Source organism: Bactrocera oleae, chromosome 4, assembly GCF_042242935.1.
Source record: "Bactrocera oleae isolate idBacOlea1 chromosome 4, idBacOlea1, whole genome shotgun sequence".
NCBI classification, from domain to species: domain Eukaryota; kingdom Metazoa; phylum Arthropoda; class Insecta; order Diptera; family Tephritidae; genus Bactrocera; species Bactrocera oleae.
Window position 1 is genome coordinate 36,733,191 of NC_091538.1, and position 27,577 is coordinate 36,760,767.

General features: G+C 34.1%; 1 protein-coding gene across 7 annotated transcripts in view; it reads right to left on the minus strand.

Moving 5' to 3' along the window:
* The window catches only part of Mid1, a 77,679-nt gene that overhangs the window by 27,438 nt on the left and 22,664 nt on the right, over window positions 1-27,577 (minus strand). Inside the window, exons 1-3 of one of the 7 annotated variants that reach the window (XM_036372160.2) lie at window positions 15,601-16,895; window positions 14,682-15,074; window positions 8,597-10,182 (exon numbers count right to left, since the gene is read on the minus strand). In XM_036372160.2, the coding sequence (XP_036228053.2) occupies window positions 8,597-9,895 (1,299 nt within the window). In that variant the 5' untranslated portion in view covers window positions 9,896-10,182; window positions 14,682-15,074; window positions 15,601-16,895. Of the gene's footprint in view, window positions 1-8,596; window positions 10,183-14,681; window positions 15,270-15,600; window positions 16,896-27,577 lie in introns of those variants that run through there. The other 6 variants (XM_036372149.2, XM_070109190.1, XM_070109191.1 and 3 more) reach the window with 6 other exon arrangements.

Consider the following 27,577-nt stretch of genomic DNA (forward strand, 5'->3'; position numbering starts at 1 on the left):
AAGTGCAATTATCCGGGGGATACTGTATTTTTATATTCATTCTGCTGACCCAAAGAGCAACCGAATTTATGGGTTAAAATAAACCAATATAAAGAGTAAAAATATGCCTTCAGGATTTTAGCTTAATTTTTAAAGATCTCGGTAAGCATTGAAAGTTTTCCTTTTATTTTGAAACGTTAAAGTTACTTCGCGGTTTCTTTTAGAGCATACAATTTCCTATAAAATCTACCTCAGGAGGATTATCAAAAAGTCGCATACTATATTTAAAAGCTTAGAAAAGTGTTGACGTTGAAGTTAAGACGGCTACAAATCCAATATATTTACATTTTCAAAACGTTGATACAGAGTAATGGAGATATATAGTCATATATATAAATGATCAGGATGAAAATCAAAGTTGGAATCCGGTTGACGTCTGTCCGCCCGTATGTGCCAGCGATAACTTGAGTAAAATTTGAGATATCTCCACAAAACTTGGTGCACATGTTGCTTGGTGCTTGGCGGAATCGCACCACTGCCACGCTCACAAAACGCCATTAAAAGAAAACCTGTAAAATCGAAAACCTCTAAAGTGCTGTAACTAAGCCGCAAATTAAGATATGGAACTGTAATTTGGTACAAGAGATTGCAGTGCCTCTAAAGCTATTTCATCCAAACTCAAGTAGAAGTCCTTCCATGACGTCTTCATAAACTGTGAAATTGGGGAAATCAGCCATTCCATATGATTCTTTCACTTTACAGAATATAAATCAGGAACCATAAAGTTATTAGAATAAAAACCTCTTGCCTTCAGTTAAGTTATTAGAATCCGGAAACCGGAAACCTTAAATTATAGAAAATATTATATTATGACATACCTATCACTATATGCCATTTAAAAACATCTTTCTACGCTAAAATTCGTCTGACAAAACCCATCAAACATGTAAACCGATAATATAAAGGCCCCCAACAAAAATATAGAATTTTCGTCCTTTAGACATTCAATGGACAGAAATACTTGAATCAAAGTAGATACTAAATTTAGCCTAGTAAAGAAAAGACAAATTAAATTGACTTGGAAGAGTTCAGTTCGGTTATTCATGCTCTTGCAACTTGCAACAATCAAATCCGGGGAAATACCTTTAGGTATTGGCAAAACTAAAATTTTTTCAAATGTGGCGAAATAAATTAACATTCATTGTTTCAAGAAATCGTTATTAACTTATATTATAACTCATAAACTCAATTAGTTGTATAAAATTATATAAAATCATCCACAAATCAGATATATCTGACATTAATTCAATCGTAGAGACTGAACTTCTAGTTTTGTTTAATGAAGTTTCTTAACCGATATTGTATGGTTTTGCCACGCTGATTACAAATTTTTCTCTAGCATTCTAACATGACAAAACCTTTTTTTATATGCTTTTCTTGCCTGAGTAGAAGCATCAGTGTTGTATTGAATGCTCCAGCAGTAATCAGCCATCGTATTTGAATTCGAACGACCCTTGATAAAATACTGATACATTTTCTATAAGTAATTCATCCATTAAAATTGCTTATCAAACTGAGATGCCAGAGTTTGTGATTGTTCACATATATATTTAAAAATATGCTCGCAAATTAAAAGAAGAAACAACGTCTTCCAGTAATTATTTCATATGGAAATAAGTAACAATTGATAGCTGTGCTAAGATTAGAAAACTCATCAGGAAGAGAACAAAAAACGGCGGCTTGGAGGAATATCGAAAACTAATTGAGATCTCAATGATATTTTTAGGTGGAGATAAAAGTCGAAAATTTAAAGGTCGACCTTAAGGTATGATGCAGCAATTCAGGTGGATAGCAATTTACGCCTTGAAAACAACAAACAAGGTTAAGGCGACACTGTTTGATATTTGCTTGGTCATTGTGACATTCTACGTTAAGCCCTGACTCCAATGCATTTTGACTGTAAAAGCACCTTATCAGGCTTTCTGCCTTTTGAAGTCAATTAAAGCCTATGAAAAATCAATACAAAGGTCTCGAAAGTTGCTTTACAGAAATTAAGCCACCATCTGTGGTATTTAATCGATATTAAAGTTGTCTTATCATTATTTGATGACAACGTAGACCAAGAAACTAAAATAACAACAAGTAAGGAAGGGGTAATTTCGGATGTAACCGAACATTTTATACTCTCGCAAAGTCAAATGGTATACTCGTTTGAGATTTCTTTGGGGATTGACTGATATTTTCGGTAAAAGGTCAACTATAGGCACTGGGGTCCACATATTTAGTACTTAGGGGCTTGAACAGTTTTGGTTCGATTTAGACAATTTTTGGTCACAAGGTGGCATATTTTAAACGTATTATTCACGCAAAGTTCTACCCCGATATAATAATTTTTGCTTGATATGCATAGTGGAAAGTGACAGAATCAGATGGAATTGAAAATGGTGTTATATGGGAAATAGGCGTTTTTGTAGTCCGATTTCGCCCATTTTCGCACTATAACATAGAAATATGAAAAGAACGTTTTGTACCGAATTTGGTTAAAATTGGTTAAGCAGATCTCAAGATATGGCTTTTCACCTAAAAGTGGGCTGGGCCACGCCCACTGTCTAATTTTGAACGTGATTCCTATAAAGTCAACTCATACCATCCCAGAGATAAAATTTAATGTCTCTGGCGTGTTTAGTGCTTGATTTATCGCGCTTTTAGTAGTTTTTAACAGTACCGTTATATGGGGAGTGGGCGGAGTTGCCACCCGATTTCACCCATTTTCACACTGCAGGTAAAGGTTCTAAACAGTGAATTTTTTTATTATAGTATTAGCGGTTTAGGAGATATGCACATTAAACTTATTAGGGGCGGAACCACGCCCACTTTAAAAAAAAATTTTAACTGCAGATGCCACTCCCTATTGTGATCCTGTATACCAAATAAGAGTCTTGTATCTTGTTGTGGAGCTTAGTTATGGCAATTTATTTGTTTTTGAATAACGGCGTTTTGTGGGCAGTGGTCCGATTACGCCCATCTGCAATACCAACCGTCTCCCGGTACCAAGAAAGATGTCTACCAAGTTTCATAAAGATATCTCAATTTTTACTCAAGTTAGAGCTTGCACGGACGGACGGACGGACAGACAGTCACCCAGATTTCAACTCGTCTCTTCATCCTGATCATTTATACCTATATATATAACCCTATATCTAACTCGATTAGTTTTAGGTGATACAAACAACCGTTAGGTGAACAAAACTATTATACTCTGTAGCAACAGGTTGCGAGAGTATAAAAATATTTTGTTTTTTCTGTGGTTGCAATATGAACCAAAATGCCGACGTTTCAACATAACGAAGCTTTAATTTTATTTTTGTCACTTTCTCGTGGCATTTTTGTATTCTTAATGTTTCATTACCAGCTGGTGAAGTGTAGAAATATTATATAATATGACATACAACAATTAAGGGGTGCTCACAAGTGTCGTATTTTTTAAGACTATTGAAATACGACATAACACATAAGACGAAGCTTGTGAATTGCCTAATTATTTTGCTTCAAGATTCCCGATTCGTTTATTTAGTAGGTCATCATTAGATAAATTATTCAAATAAGTTTGCTACACATAAAAGCATAAGCCTTTGTATGTATGTAAAGAATTCAAATAGATATTCATAAGTGAGTATGTTTTAAGTTATATACACTTATCTACCTCTATGAAATAATTTCTGATTATTTGTGTCAAACGCTCGTATACCCAAGTTTACATATTACCTCTCAGTGAGATGCATACTATTTCTGGTTCCGAACTAGAGAAGGGTTATGCTAAATTCTTACCAGTTCGTCGTGGTGTGAGAACTTTTTTCTTTTGCTTGCGACAGCTTAAAGTAGTTGCGAAATAATGTTTAGCAAGCGCAAAGAGACACTTGTATACTCCCGCAATATTATGGACAAGAAGAAAACAGTTTAGTCAACCGAACCGATATTTGTAACCACTACTTGAAATAACCGGAATATATCTAAAGTTTGTGTACAAACAAATGTCCAAAACAATCAAAACCTCGCAAACAATTATTTTACGATTATGATTATTCATTCGTTATAAATTGTATGAAACTTGGTACACAGTTAAAGCTGATAGAAAATAATATCAATTAACACCAAACAAATACTTCATTAAGTAATTAACGGAATATTCGCATATTAACCGCTAAATTCTCAATTTACCTCACATTTGCTTCATTAGTACATTATTTAATGTTCTACGACAATTCGTTTCAATTTCCCATGACCTCCCTGAAAATTTTAAGGTTTTGCAATTAAATTATGCTACTGCTTCGAGTGTAGATATTCTCTAATCTTTTTCCCAAAAGTCCTTTGGGAATTCCTTTGTAGTAATATTGCAAAGATCAATAGCTGTAATCGTCTTAAATATTCCATGATTGACAGGTTATCATTTTTCCCGTCTATTTTTTGGATTGAAATTTTCTATATTGCGCTTTTGAACTATCCTTACTTTTTACTTGAAAATTTAAACACATCTTAAACACTATTTAGTCAGATAAAGTTTTTTTGTTATATCTACGTGCTATATATGTAATTATTAGCTAACAACTAAATATCCTTAACCCTGGGAATCCTTCAGTTACTATATTTTAGCCATAAAAAATCATTCTATTGAAAAGCCTACATTAAGGTCCTATCGATATGAAAGTATATTTGCCATGTATCATAACTACTTTGTAGAAGCAAGCTTTGGCTTACTGGGTGTTTCCCAACCTTGCGGGTTGTTACTATTGCTGCGATAATGCTATGTACATATAAACTAGTGTTATCATTTCTATTTGTGTTTGTTGTCATTTCTACTGCGTTAGTGGCAATGTTTCCACTTTTGATTGCGCATGTCTACTCACCACTAACTCCCCTTATATTCTTACTTCGATTTCCTTGTCACAAAAGCCTCTTTTACTTGTGAAAAGATAGTCCATTGCTGGATGTTCTCCAGAACAATGGTTCCGTTTTTATTGCCTATTTATATATTTTATCTTTTTCTCGCTTTCTAAATCTTTTTCTTAGATTCTTAAAAATATTAAAGTAATGTAGAACAGAATGTCAGTCGTACCTCTGCCGATGACCTAGGCAAAACAATAGCCACATTTTTGCTAGTGTTTATGTGCATGTACACGCACATGCTAGGTTGCGTTTGTGGGGAAAGGGGTTGCTCAAAATTAGAGGAAGCTGGCATATTAGTTAGAAAAGGCAATGTGTACAGAGCCGAGGTTAAATAGTAAAATTTTAAGTGTTGCTTTTAGTGTTTAGACTGGGTGAACTTGTTAGGGTTTTCAGTCTTTATTGTTAGGGTTAGTATGGCAGGCGGGAATTATGAAGAGAAGAATGTTTACAAACACAAACAAATTCAGCCACTTTAATTGTTATTCAAATATTTGTTTCATTCTGTGAGTGTCATTCTTTACATGACCATATGTACATAAGAATCCGTATGTAAGCTCATATTTTTGAACTTATGCATGTGCTTATAAATTTCTACTTATAATGTATTTACAAGTACTTATGTGCATATATATACAAGCACTCGCAGATACATGTACTTTTTCCCCGTGGGTGCTTAATTTTCGTTTGTGTTTTGGTGGACATGAATGTATTAACATATGCATATACATAAATATACAATATATGTAATCGTATTTATGAACACTTATATATTTGCATGATTATGTAAAAATGACCTCGAACTGTTATAATTGTTACCGCAAAAATATGTGGAAAATATTTGCCCTTTTCGAATTTAATAGAAATTTCGCCATACAGTCTACTTTTACCGTATAAGTACATATGTACAATATGTAAGTACCAAATCGCTTTCGTAAATGATACAAATGTATCTATAAGTATAGAACTTTATGTACGTATACATGCATAGTTACTTATGTTCGCTTAGGCATTGGCAACTAAACTAATATATAATAGGATTCCCATAGTTAAGAGATGCGCCCAATTAGCATCAATTAAAACACATAACACATATATTATTGTATCGAAGTGGAAATTGTAATACGAAATCATCGAGCATATAGGCGTTCATAGTAAACCACTGATAACATAATTCTTTACTCGTGCTAAATATACTAATGTCCTTCGCTACCTCTTTCAAGTAATTTAATATTACAGTTACAGTAGAACTTATCAGCTGACATTGTTTAATACTTGCCACTGTCGATGGCGTCGTATCGGAAAGGGATTGCGACTTACAGTTTCAGTTATGGTATATCAACCACTCCTTTTCATCAGTTGAATCATTCTGAATAGTTATTTTAAAAATAATACCAAAGTTTGTATGTTTATGTTCGTACTTGTGAAAATACATATGTACGGTGAATTATTATACATCTGACACTGAAGTAATTCAAATAGTTCCTGCTGCGCCGATTGATACTTAATTTGCAATCACGTTTATGTTAACATTGGCGTACAATACCCGTACGGACAGCCAGGAAATTGTGCGATTTGCATTGCTGGCTCAAATCCAAATGACTTTTTCAGTTGACAGTGCACATTGACACATGACATTGGCTATAGATGACACGGTTCGTGAATTATGATTTCGTAATTAGTTAAAAAAACTCATAAATTGTTTGAATTCATACATAATCAGAAATCTACAAACATAATCGGCTAGGCCTTTGTACATATATACAATGTATGTATAAGTATGTAAAAGAGTTGTAACACTTTCAATACTTTTTATAATCACTTGTGAATTGAAAATCTTTCAAAAGTGGGCGTGGCTCCACCACCTAATAGGTATAATATACATATATGTCTCCCAAACTATTCAAGGTATATTACCCAAATTTGCACAGGACAAATCCTTTTGACACTTCGTACTACAATGTGAAAATAGGTTAAATCGGATAATAACCCCACCCATTCCCCATATAACAGTTTTATTACAAACAACTAAAAGTGAAGTAAATCAATAACTAAATGCGGCAGAGACATTATATTTTTAACCCACAATGGTACAAGAGGGCTTTATAGGAACCTCTGGCAAAATTGGACGATGGGCATGGCACCGTTCACCTTTAGATGAAATCACATATTTTCGAACCTATTCGACTAAACTTGGTATAAAACATTATCCTGACATTCCTATATTACCATGTGAAAATGGGTGAAATGCTTATGGATAAAATATAATATATATATATGTATATGAAATTTTTCTTCGAATTACCCCAACTCCCATATATTAATTAATAATTTTTATTACTCTAACAAACCTTATGCCGAATATGTCGGTCGGTGTGTAAGTTATTTATTTAAAAATAGCTTGAAAATATATTCTCGAGTGTACTTGGCCAAGATCTGCCGCCAATATACCCTATATAGTGATTTCCGACTATCATACTTTAAACCCTTTAGGTTGATCAAAAAGTTTGATACTTTAAAGAAATTAGGTTGACAAGTTTTCCTAAAAATTATGTGTTTAGCGTTGAATATGTAATGAGTTGGAGTAGACTTTAGCCTAAACCTCATATCCCTAATATAATCAATTCCAATCTTCTGGTTGACGTTTTCCACATTAACATTATTTCCACCTCGAATTAAACCCCTTCGATATCATATATGTCTCATTCTTCATAATATAATTTGGCATTGGCTAAAATATATCGATAAAACTAAGTGTATCTATGACCTATAATATAAATTAACAAATACCAAACAACTTGGAATCTATTTCAAACTGTTTAAAGTGCGTTAGTCGCCAAAAAAGATATCCAACAAAATATTAGTAATAAGTTTTATAGTACTGTATTTAATAGTTGCTGTGATGGACCATTTTCACTGTGACATCAATTTTTCTCTAATTTCGCCAAAAGCTTATTTCATAAAAAAAATTACTGAATAAAAAAAATGTTTTCTTTCATTTAAATTTTATGCGTTTCCTTATAATTATACTCTCGAAACGTGTTGCAACAGAGTATAATAGTTTTGTTCACCTAACGATTGCTTATGATATATATATACAAGTAGAGTTGTATACTTGTATATACATAAATCTTTAAGATCAGGATGGGGAGACGAATTGCATTCCGAGTGCCTGGTTGGTCTTGCAGATGGGCGGAATTAGACTATTGTCACGACCACAAAATTCCGTTAAGCGAAAAACTATAGATGCTATAAATAAGCCACAAGTCGAATTTGGTACATAACATTATTCTTATACTCTTATATTACAACCCCGTTCACTTCCCATATATCACAGTTATGTATTCCATATGATTATTTAACTTTACAGCATATCAATCAAGCACCAATGAAATTATCGGAATAAAACGGTGCACAAATAATGCCCATGGTTGACTTTTTACCGAAAATATCATTCAATCTGTGAAATATATTATCGAAATTCAGAGATAATGTTTTCTCAACGATTATGTATCTTTCGTCAAAAATAGGTAATATCGGGTGAATACAATGTCAATGAAAGTATATACAATATTCAGATACATCCGAAATTAGCACTTCCTTACTAATATCTACAGTAGAAGTATAATTTTGTTTGATAATTGTTATTATGACGAAGCTGTTGAAAAAAACTCACCTGTAAATCTGGTGCCGTACCAGGTTGTGCCAGGTCACAGGCAGATATCCAGGGATTAAGTCGAGTCAGTGGAGACTCGCTTTCGAATATCGACCATTTGATATTTCGGGCATTGCTCTCACTATCCGTCGTAATGGTGTGACTCAAACCATTTTCACTAAACGCGGCCGCAAACGAAGTATCGACAATCACCGGTAAATTATTTGAGTTGTTTTCTTTATTTACCACGTAATTTTTTCCGTTTATATTTTGGTTTGTATTTTCGTTTACATTAGATTTTTTTTCTTCATTTCGATGTTCTTGTTCATTTTGAAAATTATAGTGATCTTCAGTACCATTTTCACTGCCAGCACTATTTTCATTTTTAGAGTATTTGACATCCCGCGCTTTTTGTGGTTTCTTTTCAAGAGCATTAGTTAAAAAGCCCTCACTTACACCACTAGTTGTATCCTCATTTACGGCATCATAATCATCAAGAATGACATAACCAATTTTGTCATCTGTGAATTTCGTGAGTCGATCAAATGATTCTTCCGATAGAAGATCATCTTCGGCGACCAAAGCTAAGATATCACCCCCTTCCAAAGATTGTGATGTATCCGCAGAGTTTGTAGGATATCGTAAGGAAATTTTTTCAGTATTTATATTGACGGCGGCATCATCAATTAAAAGACTGGCGCTAGTTTTCGCTTCCACATTTGAGATGATGTCTTCAACATCGTATATTCCACTACCGCTTCCACTTTCAGAATCCACCACACGTTCCGAATTACCCACGTTGTCCCTTTCACGATCGCGATCGCGTTCGCGGACTTCAGTTTCGTGTCTGTTTTCGTTTAGTTTTCGTTTACCTATTTTTAAGCTTCGTATTATTCTCGTTTGTCTAGTTGCACGGGAAGACGATTTTAAGCCGGATAGAGTTTCCAATCGAAGGTGCTGATCGCTTTGGATTGATCTATCACTTGTCGATGTAAGTGGAAGCAAGTTAAAATAGCTATTGTATATGTAGTTGTAATCCTCTTTGCGATTTTCTCCTTCCGATTCTTGTAGAGGATGATTAGATAATGATGGTGAATTAGCTGATGTTAGCACACCGCCTCCACCGAGGAAGGCTGGAAACAGTAGAGAAGCTGTCAGGGGTTCGAGATCATTATTGGATGTGGTAGAGGTGAAAAAAGCCGGTGGTGATGATGATGATGTGGCCGATGATGATGATTTGGAACTGGTGCTGGTGCTGCCACGCCGAGCCCCCGAAATAAACGCAAGCGCCATCACGACCAGCCCGGGTCCTGGCCGCATATTGACCTCGGGTTCGGCGGTGCTAGCATGGTGCAGGCCCGCTTGAGACGCGCTTGCGACTCGGATTTAATTCAAATAATGACGGGCTCATGGCCCCATCATATTTTCTTAGTGTTATTGGTGATAGTACTCTGGAACAGATGGTTACAGCTTCGCCTATTATACGAATATTTTACTCGGCTATATACGCGATATACATACATATGTAAGTATATAAGTTATTTCATCTATTCATGAAATTAGTCGCGTTATTACTTAGATATAAACGTAGTCCAATCGTGTGAGACCTGAAATTAAAAAAAGATATAAAGATAAAAACCAACTGGAAGCTATAATAATATGTAGCTATAATAATAATATTATAATAAAAGCATTAAAATTTTTAATTTGCCATTTTGGCTCTTAAAAGCAGCTTCCAACGTGCCTGTTCTATCAAGTATTATACCGCTAAGGTTAGGTTATGAAACAGGATTAATTTAAAGCATAAAAACCAAGGAAGAAATATTTAGGAATCTACTGACCACATTAGGTAAAATTGTGAGCCTATTGCGATAGTTTTGGTTTCACAATAACTTTTCCTATAGATCATGTGTTCACTTAACTTCATCAAGATATCAGAAATATTATACTGGCTTTGGTACTAAACCTTATTATTCTAAGAAATATTTTCAGTATTAACCAATTTTTCATTAATTTAGCGGTAAATTGCACTTTACTCATAAAACAAGCCCATCTCATACCATTAAAAAACCACACATAAAGACTGGAATACCGGGTACGAAGTCAAATGGAAGGAGTAGGACGAATTTGGGTCAGCGGGAACAATTGGAGTTTCTTACCTTCGATAAACTGAGTTTAGTTTTGTCATATATTGATTGTTTTTTGAATAAAATTGTTGTTTTCTGACCTTGTTTTGGAAGTGATTGTGATTTGATGGCGCCAATTCTGTTGGTATTAGCCGGTTTCGCCCACAAATATCATGACGTCGAGTGTGGTGAACTTAGGTTTCTCAAAAATGTTTAGTAAAAAGAAAGGATTATGGCTCATTCTAATTTTATTCTCATTCTTTTCGTTTTATTTTTCTTTGTTATTATTAAGCCAAATCAATGTTTGTATGTCTAGAAATATCGCAGTATTTTCAACAGAACATAATAGTTTTCTAACTAATGGAAAAGTGGCCGTTGTTAAACCTTTTTATATGCTTTATAATAGCTTTCTTCGATTGGCCATTTCTCTGCTCACTTCTGCTCTCTTGTCAAAAAAATTACATGTAAAAGCAACAACAAAGTTATCAAGTTGAATTCGTACAAGAGAGTATGCGGATACCTCATTAAATTGGTATAGCCGCTATCTTCAATACTACCAAGTTTTGTTTTGCATATTTAGATTAGTTTTACAATTGTGAATGGTTCAAATGACAAATCGAAATACAAATTTATTTTTTTCTTAAAGCTTAACATCAATTAATAATGCTAATTTATAGAAAACTAAAATAAAAGTTGACAGCAACGTATTTAAACGCGAAAAAAGAACTTTTCCACTAAGAAAGAATCATAAAACTATTGCGAATACGTCAGATGACATGTTAGCGCAGGGCTGGACCACAAGTTCTGCTCGTTAGTTTAAGCATCTGGCATAGTTTGTTCAATTCGCTGGAGAGTAACGCTTAGTTATGAAACTTAGTAAACAAGGGAAATTTGTAATGCATATGGGCTGAAACGGCCTATTGCCAAGCCCACAAAATGACGTTAATCGAGAACCTATAAAGTGCTATAACTATGTTATGCTCCAAACGACACAAAACTATTATTTGGGACAGAGGATCGGAGTACTGAGGAGAAGGGAGGTGGAAATTTGTAAAAAGTGGGCATAGCCTCGCTACCTAATAGGTTTTATGTACATGTCTCACAAACCACAAAAGAAAGAAAGAAGTTATTGAGATGGATTTAGGAGGAATCAGTGTAAAAACTCGTCTCTTTCTAAGTGTTTAAGGGTGCCTTAAATGGATAAAATCGGGCAAATAATAGCTCTATCCCCCATATACCTATTATGCGAATTAAAAATTTCCGGTTGAAGTTATAGCGTATATATCGGTCAATGAGTAAGATATCTTAGCAAAATTAAGTGAACGTATAATATTGGGTAGACTACAGCTTAATTCCGACAATGCGTGTATTCTTAAGTCGATTTCTTAAAAATAATGTAGTTTAGTGTTAAATATATATCGAATTGATCTAGACTTTCTCCCAAACCTCACATCGCTTATATAATGACTTCCGAATATATCCGGTTTTTTCGAATAATGCATATTTAGTTCCTACGCAAAATTTGTATGCTCTTGCAACATGTGCTGTAAAATAGTTTTGTTCACCTAACGGTTGTTTGTATCACCTAAAACTAATCGAGTTAGATGTAGGGTTTAATATATATAAATAATCAGGATAAAGAGACGAGTTGAAATCCGGGCGGCTGTGTGTCCGTCCGTCAGCCTGTGCAAGCTGTAACTTGAATAAAAATTTAGACGTCTTTATGAAACTTGGTACACAACTTGGTTCTTGGTACCGTAAGACGGTTGGTATTGCAGATGGGCGTAATCGAACCGTTGCCACGCGCACAAAACACCATTTATTAGAAACAAATAAATTGCCATAACTAAGCTCCACATTAGAGAGGGGCATCTTCAGTTTAAAACTTTTTTTTAGCGTGAGCGTGGTTTCACCCCCTAAAAGGTTTAATGTGCATATCTCCTAAGCCGCTAATGTTATAATAACAAGATTCACTGAAAATAATTTTTTTAAGCACCTCTATCGACAGTGTGGAAATTAGTGAAATCGGGTGACAACTCCAACCACTCCCAATAAAACGGTACTGTTAAAAACTACTAAAAGCGCGATAAGTCGAGCACTAAACACGCCAGAGTCATTAAATTTTATCTCTGGGATGGCATGAGATGACTTTATAGGAACCGCGATCAAAATTAGGCAGTTGATGGGGCACCGTCCACTTTAAGGTGAAATCCATATCTTGGGATCTGCTTAACCGATTTCAAACAAATTCGGTGCATAACGTTCTTTTCATATTTCTATGTTATAGTGCGAAAATTAACAAAATCGGATAACACCCACACCTATTTCCCATATAATACCATTTTAAATTAAATCTGATTCTTTCACTTTCCACTATGCAAATCAAGCAACAATGATTGGATCGGGGTAAAAGTTTGCGTTAATAATGCGTTTATAGTACACCACCTTGTGATTAAAAATTGTCTAAATCGAACCAAACTGAATATGTGGACCCCAGTGCCTATAGTTGAATTTTTACCGAAAATATCGGTCAATGTAAGATACATAATTGAAATTCATATAATAAAATAAATAAATGAAACTCTTGATAATAAAATGGGTTGAATCGGATCAATACTTCCTTTAATATAAAATTTTGTCAACACCGGAAGTGATTTCCCGGGCTTTGATCCTTGCAAGTTGCGAGAGCAAAATTATCGGTTACACGCGAACTTAGAACTTCCCTACTTGTTTTTTATAAAATTTTCACAATATCTGAAAATATTTCACCGACTTAGGTCCTTGAAAATTCCAAGGGGATAAAATGTTTGGTTACGCCTGAACTTAGCCCTTCATTACTTATTATAATATAGTTCTGCAAACACACACTTTTCTGCTCTTTTATTATTTTAAATGGGAGTTGTACACTATATAATCTTCATCGCTCCTTTATTTAAATGTTATACACTTTGGCAATTTTAATAGTGATTTTTTCTTTTGAAATCTATTATAAAAAGATATTTATCTTGACATTCAACAGTCAGTTTGTAATGGAGCTATGTATATGCTATAGTAGTCCGATCATAACAGTTTCTTCGGCAATTGTACATTTGTCTTGGATAATAATCCGTGGCAAATTTCGTGAAGATATCTCTTCAAATAAAAATGTTTTCTATAAAAGGACATGTACTATTTGAACGTTCCGTTTGTATGGCAGCTATATGCTATAGTGGTCCGATATTGGCGGTTTCAATAAATAAGCAGATCCTTTGGGAGAAAAGGACGTGTGCAAAATTTCAGTTCGATATCTAAAAAACTGAGTTCGCTTATATACAGACGTACTGAAACAAAGTATATGTTAAGGGTAAAAAAAATAAAATTTGGATTGGAAAAAAATCGACTCTGTTTCGTGCATAAATATATATATTTTGAAGAAACTAATTATTCAAACATCAATTAACGGGTACAGGTTGTTAATTGAATCAAATATTTTAAATTATCTCAAAAGCAAAATGTATCATAGTGGATCCGCCGTATGGTATTTTTTTAAGCTTACTCTGTTAAGTGATCTGACAAGTACCGAGGATCTATCACTAATGAACAAAAAACTAAAAGGCCAGCTTTGTTCAACTTCTTTATTCATCCAGCGCAATGTCAAATGCTTTTAATTTCTAATCTCAAAATGTACGCACATACCATGTTGTATAATGTTTTAACAAATGAAATAAATAGTACTTAATGACTGATTCGTTTACTTGAAAGTATCTATCGTAAAATAATGCATGATGTATGCATAAAGGTGCACATTTGACTATAAAAATAAATCTACAAGAAAATTGGTGGCATTGTGAAGGCTTTGGATATCGTTTTGACTCATACATACATTTGTACTTAAAACTAAACCGAATTTTAGCATTGATACATCATAACATAAATATAAATATATGAATATGGTCATGGGAACATGTGCATAAAGTTGAAAAATTTATTAAAGGTCCTACCTCTTTTAGGAGGATGGCTGTAACCAAAACTGTTATTTTTAACTCCCAGCATACACAGCATAAAATTTTGTTTGCGGTTTCAGCAGCGCTCAGCATACCGTTAATCGAGATGCAAATATGTTTTTAACGTATTTGCGTTAATTGTTGTCGTTACTATAAATCGAAAATTGTAGGTGCGAAATTTTAAGTGTTTACGATGATATGTTGCAATAACAGTGACACTAACAAAAACTGTTAAGAATATTCGATCGATAAGTACCCAAAATTAGAAACTGCTTAAGAATGATTTGTGCTAAACGAGAGACGGAATTGTGTCGGGATATTCCCACAAGCAGCTTGAGCAGTCGTAGTGCGCTCATACTTATGTGTAGTTCTCTTGTAAACGCGGTTAACCTTGAAATTGCATGTTATATTTAATACTCACAAACTTCATTTTTGTTTGAATTTTTGGGAAACTCATCATTTTTTTTATATTTGATCACTCGAAACGGCTAATTCACACGAAGAATGTTAGATGTTCATTTTCAATTGAAGTTGACACATTGATGGGGACAAATAAAACACTAAATATCTTCTTTAGACTTTCATCTGAAACATTTATAGTTAGTATAAACGAGTGTAGTAGTAACTTTTTCTATTTTGCACGCGCATTTATCCAGTTTTATATCCAAATGGTTTTAAATATACTTTTGTAACATATATTCGCAAGGGTCGAGAGAGCGTTTTTTTCTCTTTAATTATTGTAACGAAAACCCGAGCAAATTGGCATAAATTTAACGCACTGAGCTTCAATGCACAAGAAAACACAAGTATTCTTCTCATCAATAGACGAGATTTGCCCACATTGCTTTTTCATTTTCGTTACTCAACTCGATTCAGCTCAGTTCATTCCAATGCACTTTCCCGCACCACAACTTACCAAATGAAATTCTTGTGATCCAATACCGAAGTGTTCAGCTCATTTTCAAAGGAATTCAATAAAAGTGGAGATATGTTCAAGTTAAGAACAAGATGTGTAAATCACCAAAGTACTGATGAATCTAACAAAGGCAACTACAACAGACAGATGGAAACGAAGGGTAACTGGGAAACTCTAGGTTACACGTATAGCCGAAAGAAGAATACGAAGCATTTTAGAAACGAAACGAACTGCGAACGAACTGCAAACGAACTTATACGAACAGCGCCTAAATATGAAAATCCGTATATCCACAAAATTTTTATATAATTCAACTTAACTGTCGTTATAGATATTTTATAGTACGGGATCAAAGCAGGAAGGATATTGTAGGAAGAAATAAGTTATTCTTTTTTAACTTTTTATGCCTACTTTTTATGTGTATTAGTTTAATATATAATAGGATGAATAATTTTAAATTATTTCACATTCAAGGTTCCATGCTTTTATACTCAGTTTTAAACATTTTATATTGAACTCGCATTTGGTTAGGCACTCGTAATTTTTTAATTCATATGCATCTACACATACTACGTTATGGCATTTAAACTTTTAGTTCATATCGATATAATTTTTGTTTTTCAAAACTCATACTGCCTCCGAACGTTTTACGTAAGTCCAGGACGGAAATATGACTGCAATACAACTCAAAAAGCGAATAGGAAGTATAAAAGCATCAATGCTTTTACTTGCCATAAATTATATAATATTTTTACGTAAATTATTTACACTTTTTCTGTAAGAAAGTCGTTCATAGCTTCAACGTTAGAGATTTAATATAAAAAATATACCATACTCGTTTCTTTAACTATTGTTATGCCGATTTTCAAGTGTACTAAATTCAAATGTATAGATGGAACATACACGATTGTTTAGGGATGGAAAAAATTCCATATTCAATATACAATATCTATACGCAATGCGATACTTTTGGTCCACTTAACTTTTGCATGCATAGACATTTTTCACACTTGAATTTTCTTTCAATTGTCAACGTATAAGTCGATTATTGTGCAAGAATCAATCGCTTCGACCAGATTTCTTTTGTGCGATTGGCTGTGAATGTGAATTTTATGCAGTAAGGCATGGAAAACGGGGAAATATGTAGATCACGGATTAAATAGTTTTTGAACATTTATTGTTATCTGAAGCATTTTTTTATTACAATTATTTTATTTGATTTGTTTAACGAATGCGCGTTGCAGGATACACCGTACTACCCTGCTTTTTAGCTGATGGCCCCAAATGGCACTGACTGCGTTACAATTGCAGATGGCGCAAAATTGGAAAGGCAAGCACGGATATCAATGGGAAAAGAAAGCAGCGATGTATACAAAACTGTGTTTGTGTGTAGCCCTGCTCTCATTTGCTGACATAGGAGTTGCCAATTCTGACGAAAATCGAAACAAGAGTGAAAAATATATAGTGAGAGTAGCAGAGATGAGCTATGTGCGAGAATACCTGGCCGCCCTATCTTGCTATAGAGATAGCCCACTTTTTGGCTGAGTTGTGTACAAAAGCTTATTTTCTGTGTACGTTCCACAAAAGCTTTCCACCGTATAAAGAATCGGTAGCGTTGGAAAATGGATGTTAATATGAACAGTGTTGCCATGATAGTAATTTAAAACAACATGAAATACGATGAAAAAGGAAGAATTACAAAATGCTGAAAGAAGTTATGGCAGAGAATGTTAATATTATATATACATATATATACATGGATAACATGATACGAAACTCTCCGAGTCGAGAGAGCCCTGTAAAAGCTTACATTTTTTATAACATTTGACAGTGGTGCCACTAAGAACAGAAATAAGTTTGGAGATTTTTTAATGGTATTTTTCGGATTCCATTTTACAGAAAAACATACATATATAAAATTAGTTTAAAACGCTAGACATCCCATATGAGGCCTAAATACATATTTTAATCTCAAAAGTTTTTCAAATTAACTTTTAAAGCTTAATATAACAAAGTAATGTAATATTTCAAAACACTTACATGTTTTAAATAACTTAAACATGGACCTTACTTCTTTTTTATATACTCAATAAACATATATGTATATTTGTAATTAATAATGTTTTCGGAAGTCTAAGATTAAATAATGTTTGCGCGGAATTCTAACCAAACTATGCACATACCTTCTGCTCAAATATAAACGAGACTGGTTCAAACAACAAAAACGGTTAATTATTCTTCAATATTTATTTTATCCCCTTCAAAATAGTCACCATTAGAGGTGATACACATATGCCACTTTTTTTTCAACCTTCCTAACAATTCTGGTAGGCCGCTTTAGGTATGGCTTTCAGTTCCTTCTTCGAATTCTCTTTTATGACTTCAATCGACTGAAAATGCTTTCCACGAAGCGGCAATTTGAGTTTAGGGAAAAGAAAAAAGTCACACGGTGCCATGTCGGGTGAATACGGTGCTTGCGGAAAAATATTTACGTTGTTTTTGGTCAAATAATCGCGTACAAGACGAGACGTATGAGCTGGATTTTGGAACAAGTCGAGCAGACACTCATGCCCAAAACATCGTGAATAATGCTATGAGCGGATCCATTTGATATGTTGAGCTCACTAGCTATCTCTCTTTCAGTCACACGACGATTTTCCAACACAATTTTCTTTACTTTTTCGACGTTTTCTTCGTTTATTGACGTTGCTGGACGACGATCATGGGGCAAGTTCTCCAGCGATGTACGGCCGTCCTTGAACGACTTATACCAATCAAAAATACGTGCACATGATAGGCAAGACTCCCCATATGCCTTCTGCAACATTTTCATTGCGTCCGTCGCACTTATTCCATTGGAATAACAAAATTTCAAACAAACACTTTTTGCTCAACGTTAATTTCCATAGTAAAATTCGAAAAACACACTCGAGGTTGACTTGTTTATAGTGCCTTAAAAAAAAACTATGTGACAGATCGCGCTCAAATTTGACATGTAAACATATAACAGTCCTGCCAACCTAAGCAAAAAAAAGTATGGCCATATGTCATGTCCTTGTCGAATTATGGATAAAGTCTCGTTTTCCGTTGAGCAGAAGGTATATATTATATGTTAACTCTTGATACTGCCAAGTACACTACTCTTCGACAAAATACCCGCTCTTTGCTAAAAATAAAACTAAATTAAATCTCTTTAAAAACAGATTAGAAACACACGTTATAGTCACTAAAAAATCTGATCTCACAAATAACTCACTGATTTCACAATTTATTTCTAATTTCTTTCCCTTCCTTACTTACCGCACGTATCAAACCAAATTTGTCAAAAGTTCTCTTTTGTTTTCATTTCACCATTTGCCATTGTTCTATTTGTGTACACGATTTTTCACACATTTAGTTTTTTAGTTATAATTTTTCATAATGTAAAAGCTCAAAACTAAAATCAAACTATTAAAAATAGTTTACCTGTTTATAAATAAATTTATTCGACTGTTATTTTGAGTTATTTTAAGAATGTTTTAAATATATTCAAGTTTATTTTTTAATTACTCCAAAATATCGACCCTGCGTTACAAGAGATCAATCAGCTGAATCGTTTCTACGCGAAAAAAATCCAATTTTCGCGGATATCCTACCGTACGGTCCGTTGAAGCGGACGGTAGAAGCGGTCATTGTATAAATCTACAAGTAGCCAATCCTAAGATTTTCACTAATACACACGCAAAAATATCCCACTTGGTACGGGTTGCCTCGAAAATTCTACTACTAAAATCACACTTGGTACGGGTTGCCAACCAATATTCTGCTACTAAAATCACACTTTGTACGGGTTGCCAACCAATATTCTACTACTAAAACGTTCAAATAACAGAAATCTGCTCTAGTGTGTTGCCGTGTTATGTTTTAAAATTAATAACTTTAAGAATGTTTTTATTCCATATTCAAATATTTTTCGGTTGTTTTAATTCTCAAAGATTAAATTTACATAGTATTATTTAAATATTATTTATTGTATTGAAATATTATTAAATGTTTCCAATTTTATCTTTTTTAACTTACATGTTTATGTTTTTGTGAGTGAAAATTCTTTGTCTGTTGAATATTTAAATTCTTAGTTTACCGGCTTAGTCCTGGGGAAACAAACACCCAAAAAAGGTCTGTAACGCGCCTATATTGCAACCTCAGAGGTGGTGAGGAAAAGCAATGGGAAAACTTTAGTTTAGCATCCCACGATTTCAGGGTTAAGAGGGGTATGGTTGGATAGAGGAGATTCTCCAGATCACGAATATATATAACTATTGGCGCCGGAAACGTATAGTTTTCCAGATATTTCCATTTTAAGTGCAAATTGTTACACTAAATCCTTTTATTTAAAACTCTGTGTCAAAAAAAGGCATATCGATCAGGTGATCACGGCTGTTTCACACACATAGGAAAACAGCTGATTCTTTGGCTACTTGTAGACTTATACAATGGAAGCGGTAGTGATTGTTCATTTACATTGCGCTCTCATAAGATAGGTCGTATCAGCTGATTCGGTTCACGGTTTTGCGTCGGTGACTGTTTGTGCCTCTAGAGCGTGTTGCATAATTCATTGGCATGTGGTGGTCTCAAATTTTGCTTGCAATGAATTACCATGAATGTGGTAGAACACTATGCATAATACCTACCCGCTTAATAGTTTCACAAAAATACTTAAGTTAGAAATTCCCTAATCCACCAGAATGTATTGAATACCCGCTGCTAATATTTCCAATGCCAAATTTATAACAGGAATTTCCTAATCTTTTGGGAAGTATTAAAAATCCATAACTTTATTTATTCCATCTTTTTTTCTATTTTTCATAAAACATCTTTGAATTAATAACAATTGTTGTTTTAAATAAAATGATATCGAACTAAATACTTTGTGGTTAAAAGAAATAAATATGAAAGCATCTTAATATATTATGTAAATATTAAAAGTAAAGTTACCATTTTTATTAGCATTATGTTATGTAAGTTAACACTGGAGTTCACACGGTCAGTCAATTCGCATCATTGGTCATTAACTTGAACCTGAAACCGATTAATTGCTGACGCTGCATCAGCGATATTAGTTAACGACTCCACACGCGCGTCCGATCGACTGCTGACGCCGTAATTTTTGGCAACGTGACCCGATATGGACTTAAGTTTAATTTAGAGTAAAAAAATTAATTGTGCTTAGTCTTAAAATAACATTAATAAAATAAAGACCGCGGAAGCGAGTCCGCTTATTTTTAAAAAATCATTTAACTAATAAAAAACCTAACTGGTGCCCGAGCAGGGACCAGCTGAAGTTTGCGTCTAAGTGCGGTGTAAGAATCGTGTTGTGACAAAGAGTTAACATTAAAATCGCCCTTGGAAGGACAGCCGAGAAATAAAGAACCTTGGTGTCGAGCTGGTCCGTCAACCACGCGATAGGATCTAGTAGGAAGAAAACGCACCATCTTTACGTGCGCAACGAGGGAGCCTTAGTAGTAAAGAACAAAAGGGAGGACACCCCATGCGCCAGGAGGCTAGTAATAAGTAAGCACCTAATATTAAGATATTTTTTAAGCATTTAAAAAAAAATGTAAGAAAGAAACCCTAAATAATACATATAAATAATAATAGGCCCGTACAGCCAATCAAAAAATATAGAAGCTGCGACCACCCTCCAGTTCTAAATAACTCCCCAACTCTGCGATTCACCACCAAAGGGACTCTCCAGAGTATAAGGACACCTAACCAAAATAAAATAAAATCCCTGCAAAGATCTAACAAAATATGCCAAACAATCCCATAAGACCTGGTGTGCTAAACGTACCTACTGCAGCCAATACTCAACCAACCTATCATATTCCTAATCCTAACGAAATAAACGTTTGATTGACAAACCTTATGAGTGGCGTAGTCACAAATATTTTAAGACAAGACGGAACCTAGTTCAGGCCGCAATTAATCCGAATGCAAACTTTTAAAACACAACGGACGTCGCCATAGACCCCACATTTACAAACAACTTTAACGAAATAACAAAATCAATTATATATAACACACCTTTAGAGTGGAAGGCTATTTCGAAATGCATTACTCTCAATTACGCGGATGAAAGGAGCGTAGGTATCTTAGAGTACCAAATGACATCATTAGTTCAAGGTAGCTATACCATTCAGGAATTCTACCAAAAGGTATCTTCCCACCTATCTCTTATCCTTAATAAACTTGGTTGCATGGAAGTCAGTGCCGAATCCATGCATTTACTCACACGAACATATCGTGACAAAGACCTTGATACTTTTATGTATGGTGATTTGCCAAGACTCAAGACGCGTTCAATAATAATTCCCATATTAAGAAAGCCCAAGACTTTAAGCCACCTCTTCCACCTAGGAAAGTGTCCAACAAGTTCTATCCACAATTGACTTATATTCCTAAACCACATTTACCTAAACAGAATTTCATGCCATAGCATACTTTTAATCAACGCAATTCTCCAAATTTTCGGCCAACATATCAACCTCCCGCTAGGCCATAACTCCCACGACCAGAGCCAATTTATGTAGACCGCTCTCTACATTCAAAAGTGGTTAACTACATGAATAGAAATGCACCCAATAACCAATCATGGAAACAACCGTCAAGTTTCTCTCAACAAATGCCTTTCAAACAACAGTGGAACTTTCATATAGAAACAGGTACGGAAGGTACATACCTCTAACAAGCCACATAAGACCAACAATATCCATATGATCAACAATAGCAACATCACGAACAGAATTTGAATTCAACAAAACAGGAATACGAAACAATGCTAGACAATGAACAGATTGAACAACTAGTCCAAGAACAATCCGAATAAAACCAACCCGACTACATAGATGTAAATTTTTTGGGATGAAAAATTCGTCATTGCCATATATAGAATTAAGAAGTAAGAACGGAAAATTTTTAAAAATACTTATAGATACCGGATCAAAAATTACATAGAACCAGAGCTAGAAGCAAAACCAATTCCTAATAAAGAACTTTTTTTTTTGCAAATTCCATAGCAGGAAAAATCCAAATTATCCATCATACCATACCATATCATAGCCCAAATAGATAATTCGAATTTGAAATTTTTTATTCTACCAGTACTGAAATCTTTCGATGGTATTATCGGAAAGGATAGCCTCAAATATATCAATGCTACTATTAACATTCGTGATGACATAATTAGGTTCGGTGATGGTAAAGAATTAAAAATCAAGCAAAAACTTTCTCCTACGGTAAATAATATTGACGTTAGAACAGAACATATGACACCTTCTCAGAATTTTCATATTCATAAACTTGCAAATAAATATTCTCAGTTATTTTCCGATCCAAATGAAAGACTGACTCACACTACCACCGTCGAATCAGGACTTCTTCAAATACACTCGTTTACACTAGATATTATCCATATCCTATTGGCATGAGAGAGTTTGTCACTAAGGAAATCCAAACCTTACTCAAAGATGGGATAATAAGATCATCACGTTCTCCATACAACTCACCTGCGTGAGTTTAGACTCGTAGTTGAATATAGGAAATTAAATAATGTCACTATTTCCGACAACTACCCCTTACCTGAAATAAATGAAATCTTTGCGCAATTAGGGGATAATAAATACTTTTCTGTATTGGATGTAAAAAGCGGATTCCGCCAAATTCTTTCAAAAGAATCCGACATTGACTTAAACAGCTTTTTCTGTCAGTATGGCATATATGAGTTTACACGACCCCCATTCGAGCTGAAAAACGTGCTTTCGGTATTTCAAAGGGCCTTGGTTGATATTCTAAGAAATAATATAGAAGAATCTGCTATGTCTACATCAATGACATAATAGTTTTCGGTGGAAACGAAGAAAGCCACCCCCAAAATATTGAACAAATATTTCACACTCTCAAAGAAGCAAATATGAAAATTCAACTAGACAAAAGCGAGTTCTTTCGAAATTAAGCCAAATTTCTAGGCTTGCCTATTTCACCAAATGGTGTAAAAACGAACCCTTCAAAAGTTGAAGCACTATAACGTAGAAATAAGAGAAGAATGTTATGCACCGAATTTGGTTGAAATCAGTTAAGCAGACCCCAAAATATGGTTTTCACCTAAAAGTAGGCGGTGCCCGCCCACTGCCTAATTTTGAAAGCGCTTCCTATAAAGCCATCTCATACCATCCCAGAGATATAATTTAATGTCTCCGCGTGTATAGTACATGATTTATCACGCTTTTAGTAGTTTCTAACAGTACTGTTATACGGGCTGATACCCGATTTCATCCACATTCACACTATCGATAGAAGTGCTAAAAGTATTTGTTCTCAGTGAAATTTGTTATTATATCTTTAGCGATTTAAGATATATGCACATTAAACCCCTTAGGGGGCAAGAGCACGCCCACCTTTAAAAAAAATTTAAACTGCAGATACCCCTCCCTAATGTGATCCTGTAAACCAAATAACAGTCTTGTGCCTTATTCTGTAGCTTAGTTATGGAAATTTGTCTGTTTTTCATTAATGGCGTTTTGTGGGCGTGACAGCGGTCCGCTTATGCCTATCTGCAATACCAACCGTCTTACGATACCCGGAAACATGTGTACCAAGTTTCATAAAGATATCTCAATTTTTACTCAAGTTACATAGACGGACGGACAGACAGTCACCCGTATTTTAACTTGTCCTTTCATTCTGATTATTTATATATATATAACCCTATATCTAACTCGATTAGTTTTAGGTGATACAAACAATCGTTAGGGGAATAAAACTGTTATAGTCTGTAGCAACATGTTGCAAGAGTATAAGAATGCATCCAGTAAAAAGCAGATAATACTCAATAACGCAGCACTAAAATTCTTCAACAAAATAAAATCGTCACTCGTTTCAAAAGAAGTAGTACTGGCATATCCTGACTTTAATCCTTACAACCGATGCATCTAATTATGCTCTTCGTTCACGAAGTAAAGCCGAAAAAAATTACTCAGAAAATTAAAAAGACATGCTGGCGATAACATGAGCACTTAAAAGTTTCAGAAGTTATTTGTATGGTTTACCCAAAGTAATAATTTTCACAGATCACCAACCCTTAACCTATGCATTGAGTAATAAAAACTATAACGGAAAAATGAAAAGATGGAAATGCATCCTCGAAGAGTACAACTTCGAAATGAACTACATACCAGGAACGACAAGCACGGTAGCCGACGCGCTATCGAGACCTCCACAGGCTGACGTTAACGCTCTAACGACTACTGACCATAGCGACGAAAGTTCCGCACATCGGCTCATCTCAGCCACAGAAGCACCAAAAAATGCCTTCAAAAACCAGCTATTCATCCTACTCGGTGTCGAAGGTAAATATACGTTTGAAATACCATTTCTGAGTTTTCACAGACACACAATGTCTAAACGAGACTATTCAACACAGGACTTTATAAACATATTCAAACGACACCTTGGCCCAGCATTACTCAACGCACTATACACCACAGAAAGCTTAATAGGAAAAATTCGGGAAATATATCCACTTCACTTTACATATATCAAAATTCGATTTACACAACCCGTACTACAGGATATCGCATCAGAAACAGAACAGGAAGAAATAATCATTAGGGAACATCAAAGAGCACATAGAAATAGTCGCGAAAATAAAACACAAATATAATATTACAAAAATTTTACTTTTCAATCATGCATTCGAAAATCGAAAAAAAAAAATTAGACAATATTCCACATGCCGCGAGCATAAATATGACAGCCATACTCAAAAACTACAGATACAAAACACTCCCATTCCGCAGTTTCCAGGAGAAATCGTATATAGCGACAATTACTCGACAGAAAAAAGGGTAATACTCACGGCCATTGATAAATTTTTGAAATACGCACAGGTTAAAATTATACAGTCCAACGCAATAGAACATATAAAAAACGCTTTCGAGAATTAATGATCGCATTCGGAATACCAAAACAAGTAGTAGTAGATAACGAAAAATCTCTTAATTCTGCCACAGTATAAACCTTACTCAAAGACCAAATGTCTATCAATGTTTATACCACACCACTCGATAGTAGTACTAGCAACGGGCAAATTGAAAGGTTCTATAGTACACTTTCTGAAATAATGAGATGCTTGAAAGCAAACAACATAGGAATAACATTCGAAGAACTGTTATTCAAATCAGTGCAGGAATGTTATTCATCAATTCATTCAATAACCAAAAATAAACCTTTAGCCACATTTTTTGTGAATAGAATTTTCACCGACCCTCAACAGTTAGAACAGCAGAGAAATGAAAATATTATATTACTTAACAGGAACAAGATCTTTCTTACCACAACCGCAAAATATCATAACCTAAAGATAACGCTCCAGGTGATATAATTTAAGCGAAAATAAATAAAAGAATTGGTTCCAAATTACTAAAAAAATATAGAAACGAAATAATATCCGAAAAAATAGAACAACAGTTAAAACAATATCAGTCCGTTTAATATATAAATTCCTAATAAAAACTTGAACTATCTCTTTTTTGGGGGAAAAAAACCGTTACGAACATCTCTTAACAGAAACTTATGACGAAATAACGACTCAAGTCCCTAAAGATAACTTCCTTTATCCTATACTCAAACACCAAACCACCCAAAAATTTTAAATCCTTAACACCCTTAAACCCGTAGAAAACAGCAACAGAAGAAGATCAATTGACATACTAGGAGCGGCATGGAAATATATAGCAGGATCTCCTGATCATAATGATCTTAATCTCATATATGATAACTTAAATAATCTAAACCAAAACAAATAATAAAAAACTAGCTATTAACAATTTATTTGAAAAACGCATAAATAATATAAAAAATATTGTCAATAAAATGCTAAATACTATAAAAAAAGACGAAGACAGTGTAACAGAAATTATAATAAATCCACAGTATAGAATAAGATTATAAGAGGAATTAATTAATATAAAGTATGGCATTCAATGGGTAAAGAAGAATGTAGTAAATTCAATAATTTTAAGCACGAAATTAAACTTTCCATTAAGAAGCTAAAAGAAAAAAAAAAGCCGAAGAGGCACTAAAATTTTCAAATATAAATGTATTAAGCAAAGATATGACGATTTTGTACATGATGAAAATTTCATTAACATTATATGAAACATTTAAAAGAATGATTATAATACCGGTAAAAAAGGAAAGTAATGTTATAATTCAAACCGATTACAAAGAAATACTTAAAGGAAGAAATAAAATATACGGAATTAAAAATTATTGTGAAAATATTAATAAATTAGGAATTTGTAAAGAAGTAAATTTAATAGATTTAAGTAATGACGTACTTATGTATAAGTAGAATAGTAAACAGTTTAAATGTCACATGTACATTAATAAACGGGAAGCACGTGCCAACAATAGAAGAAACAAAAACAGGAATAATACTACTTAATCAATTCAATGGAAAAATAGAAGCCGATCGGACAACTCAAGAAGTAAATGTAACTCATGTTGTAATATTTTACAAAAATATTCTACAACAACAATCAAATATTTAGCAATATCGGAGCAAAACCAATTGAAGCAATTTCAGCAATTTTGCAACCAGCCCCAAAAAGCTACACTATCTATTGCCTGCCTGACATCGGTAGCTCTAATTACTACCATTATACTACTCACCTTGATACAAAGAAGAAACATTAAAATAAACTGTATAGAAAAACAGACAATAAGGCCAAATATTAGTCAAGGAGTTTTGTCGCCGGTAGAATTTAACAATTTTCCAAATCATATAGAATTTACCAATTTAGCTTTCTATTGATGATCGAGGACGATCATATTTAAGAGGGGAGGAGTTAACACGACAGTTCACACGGTCAGTCAATTCGCACCATTGGTCATTAACTTGAACCTGAAACCGATCAATTTAATTTAGAGTTAAGAAATT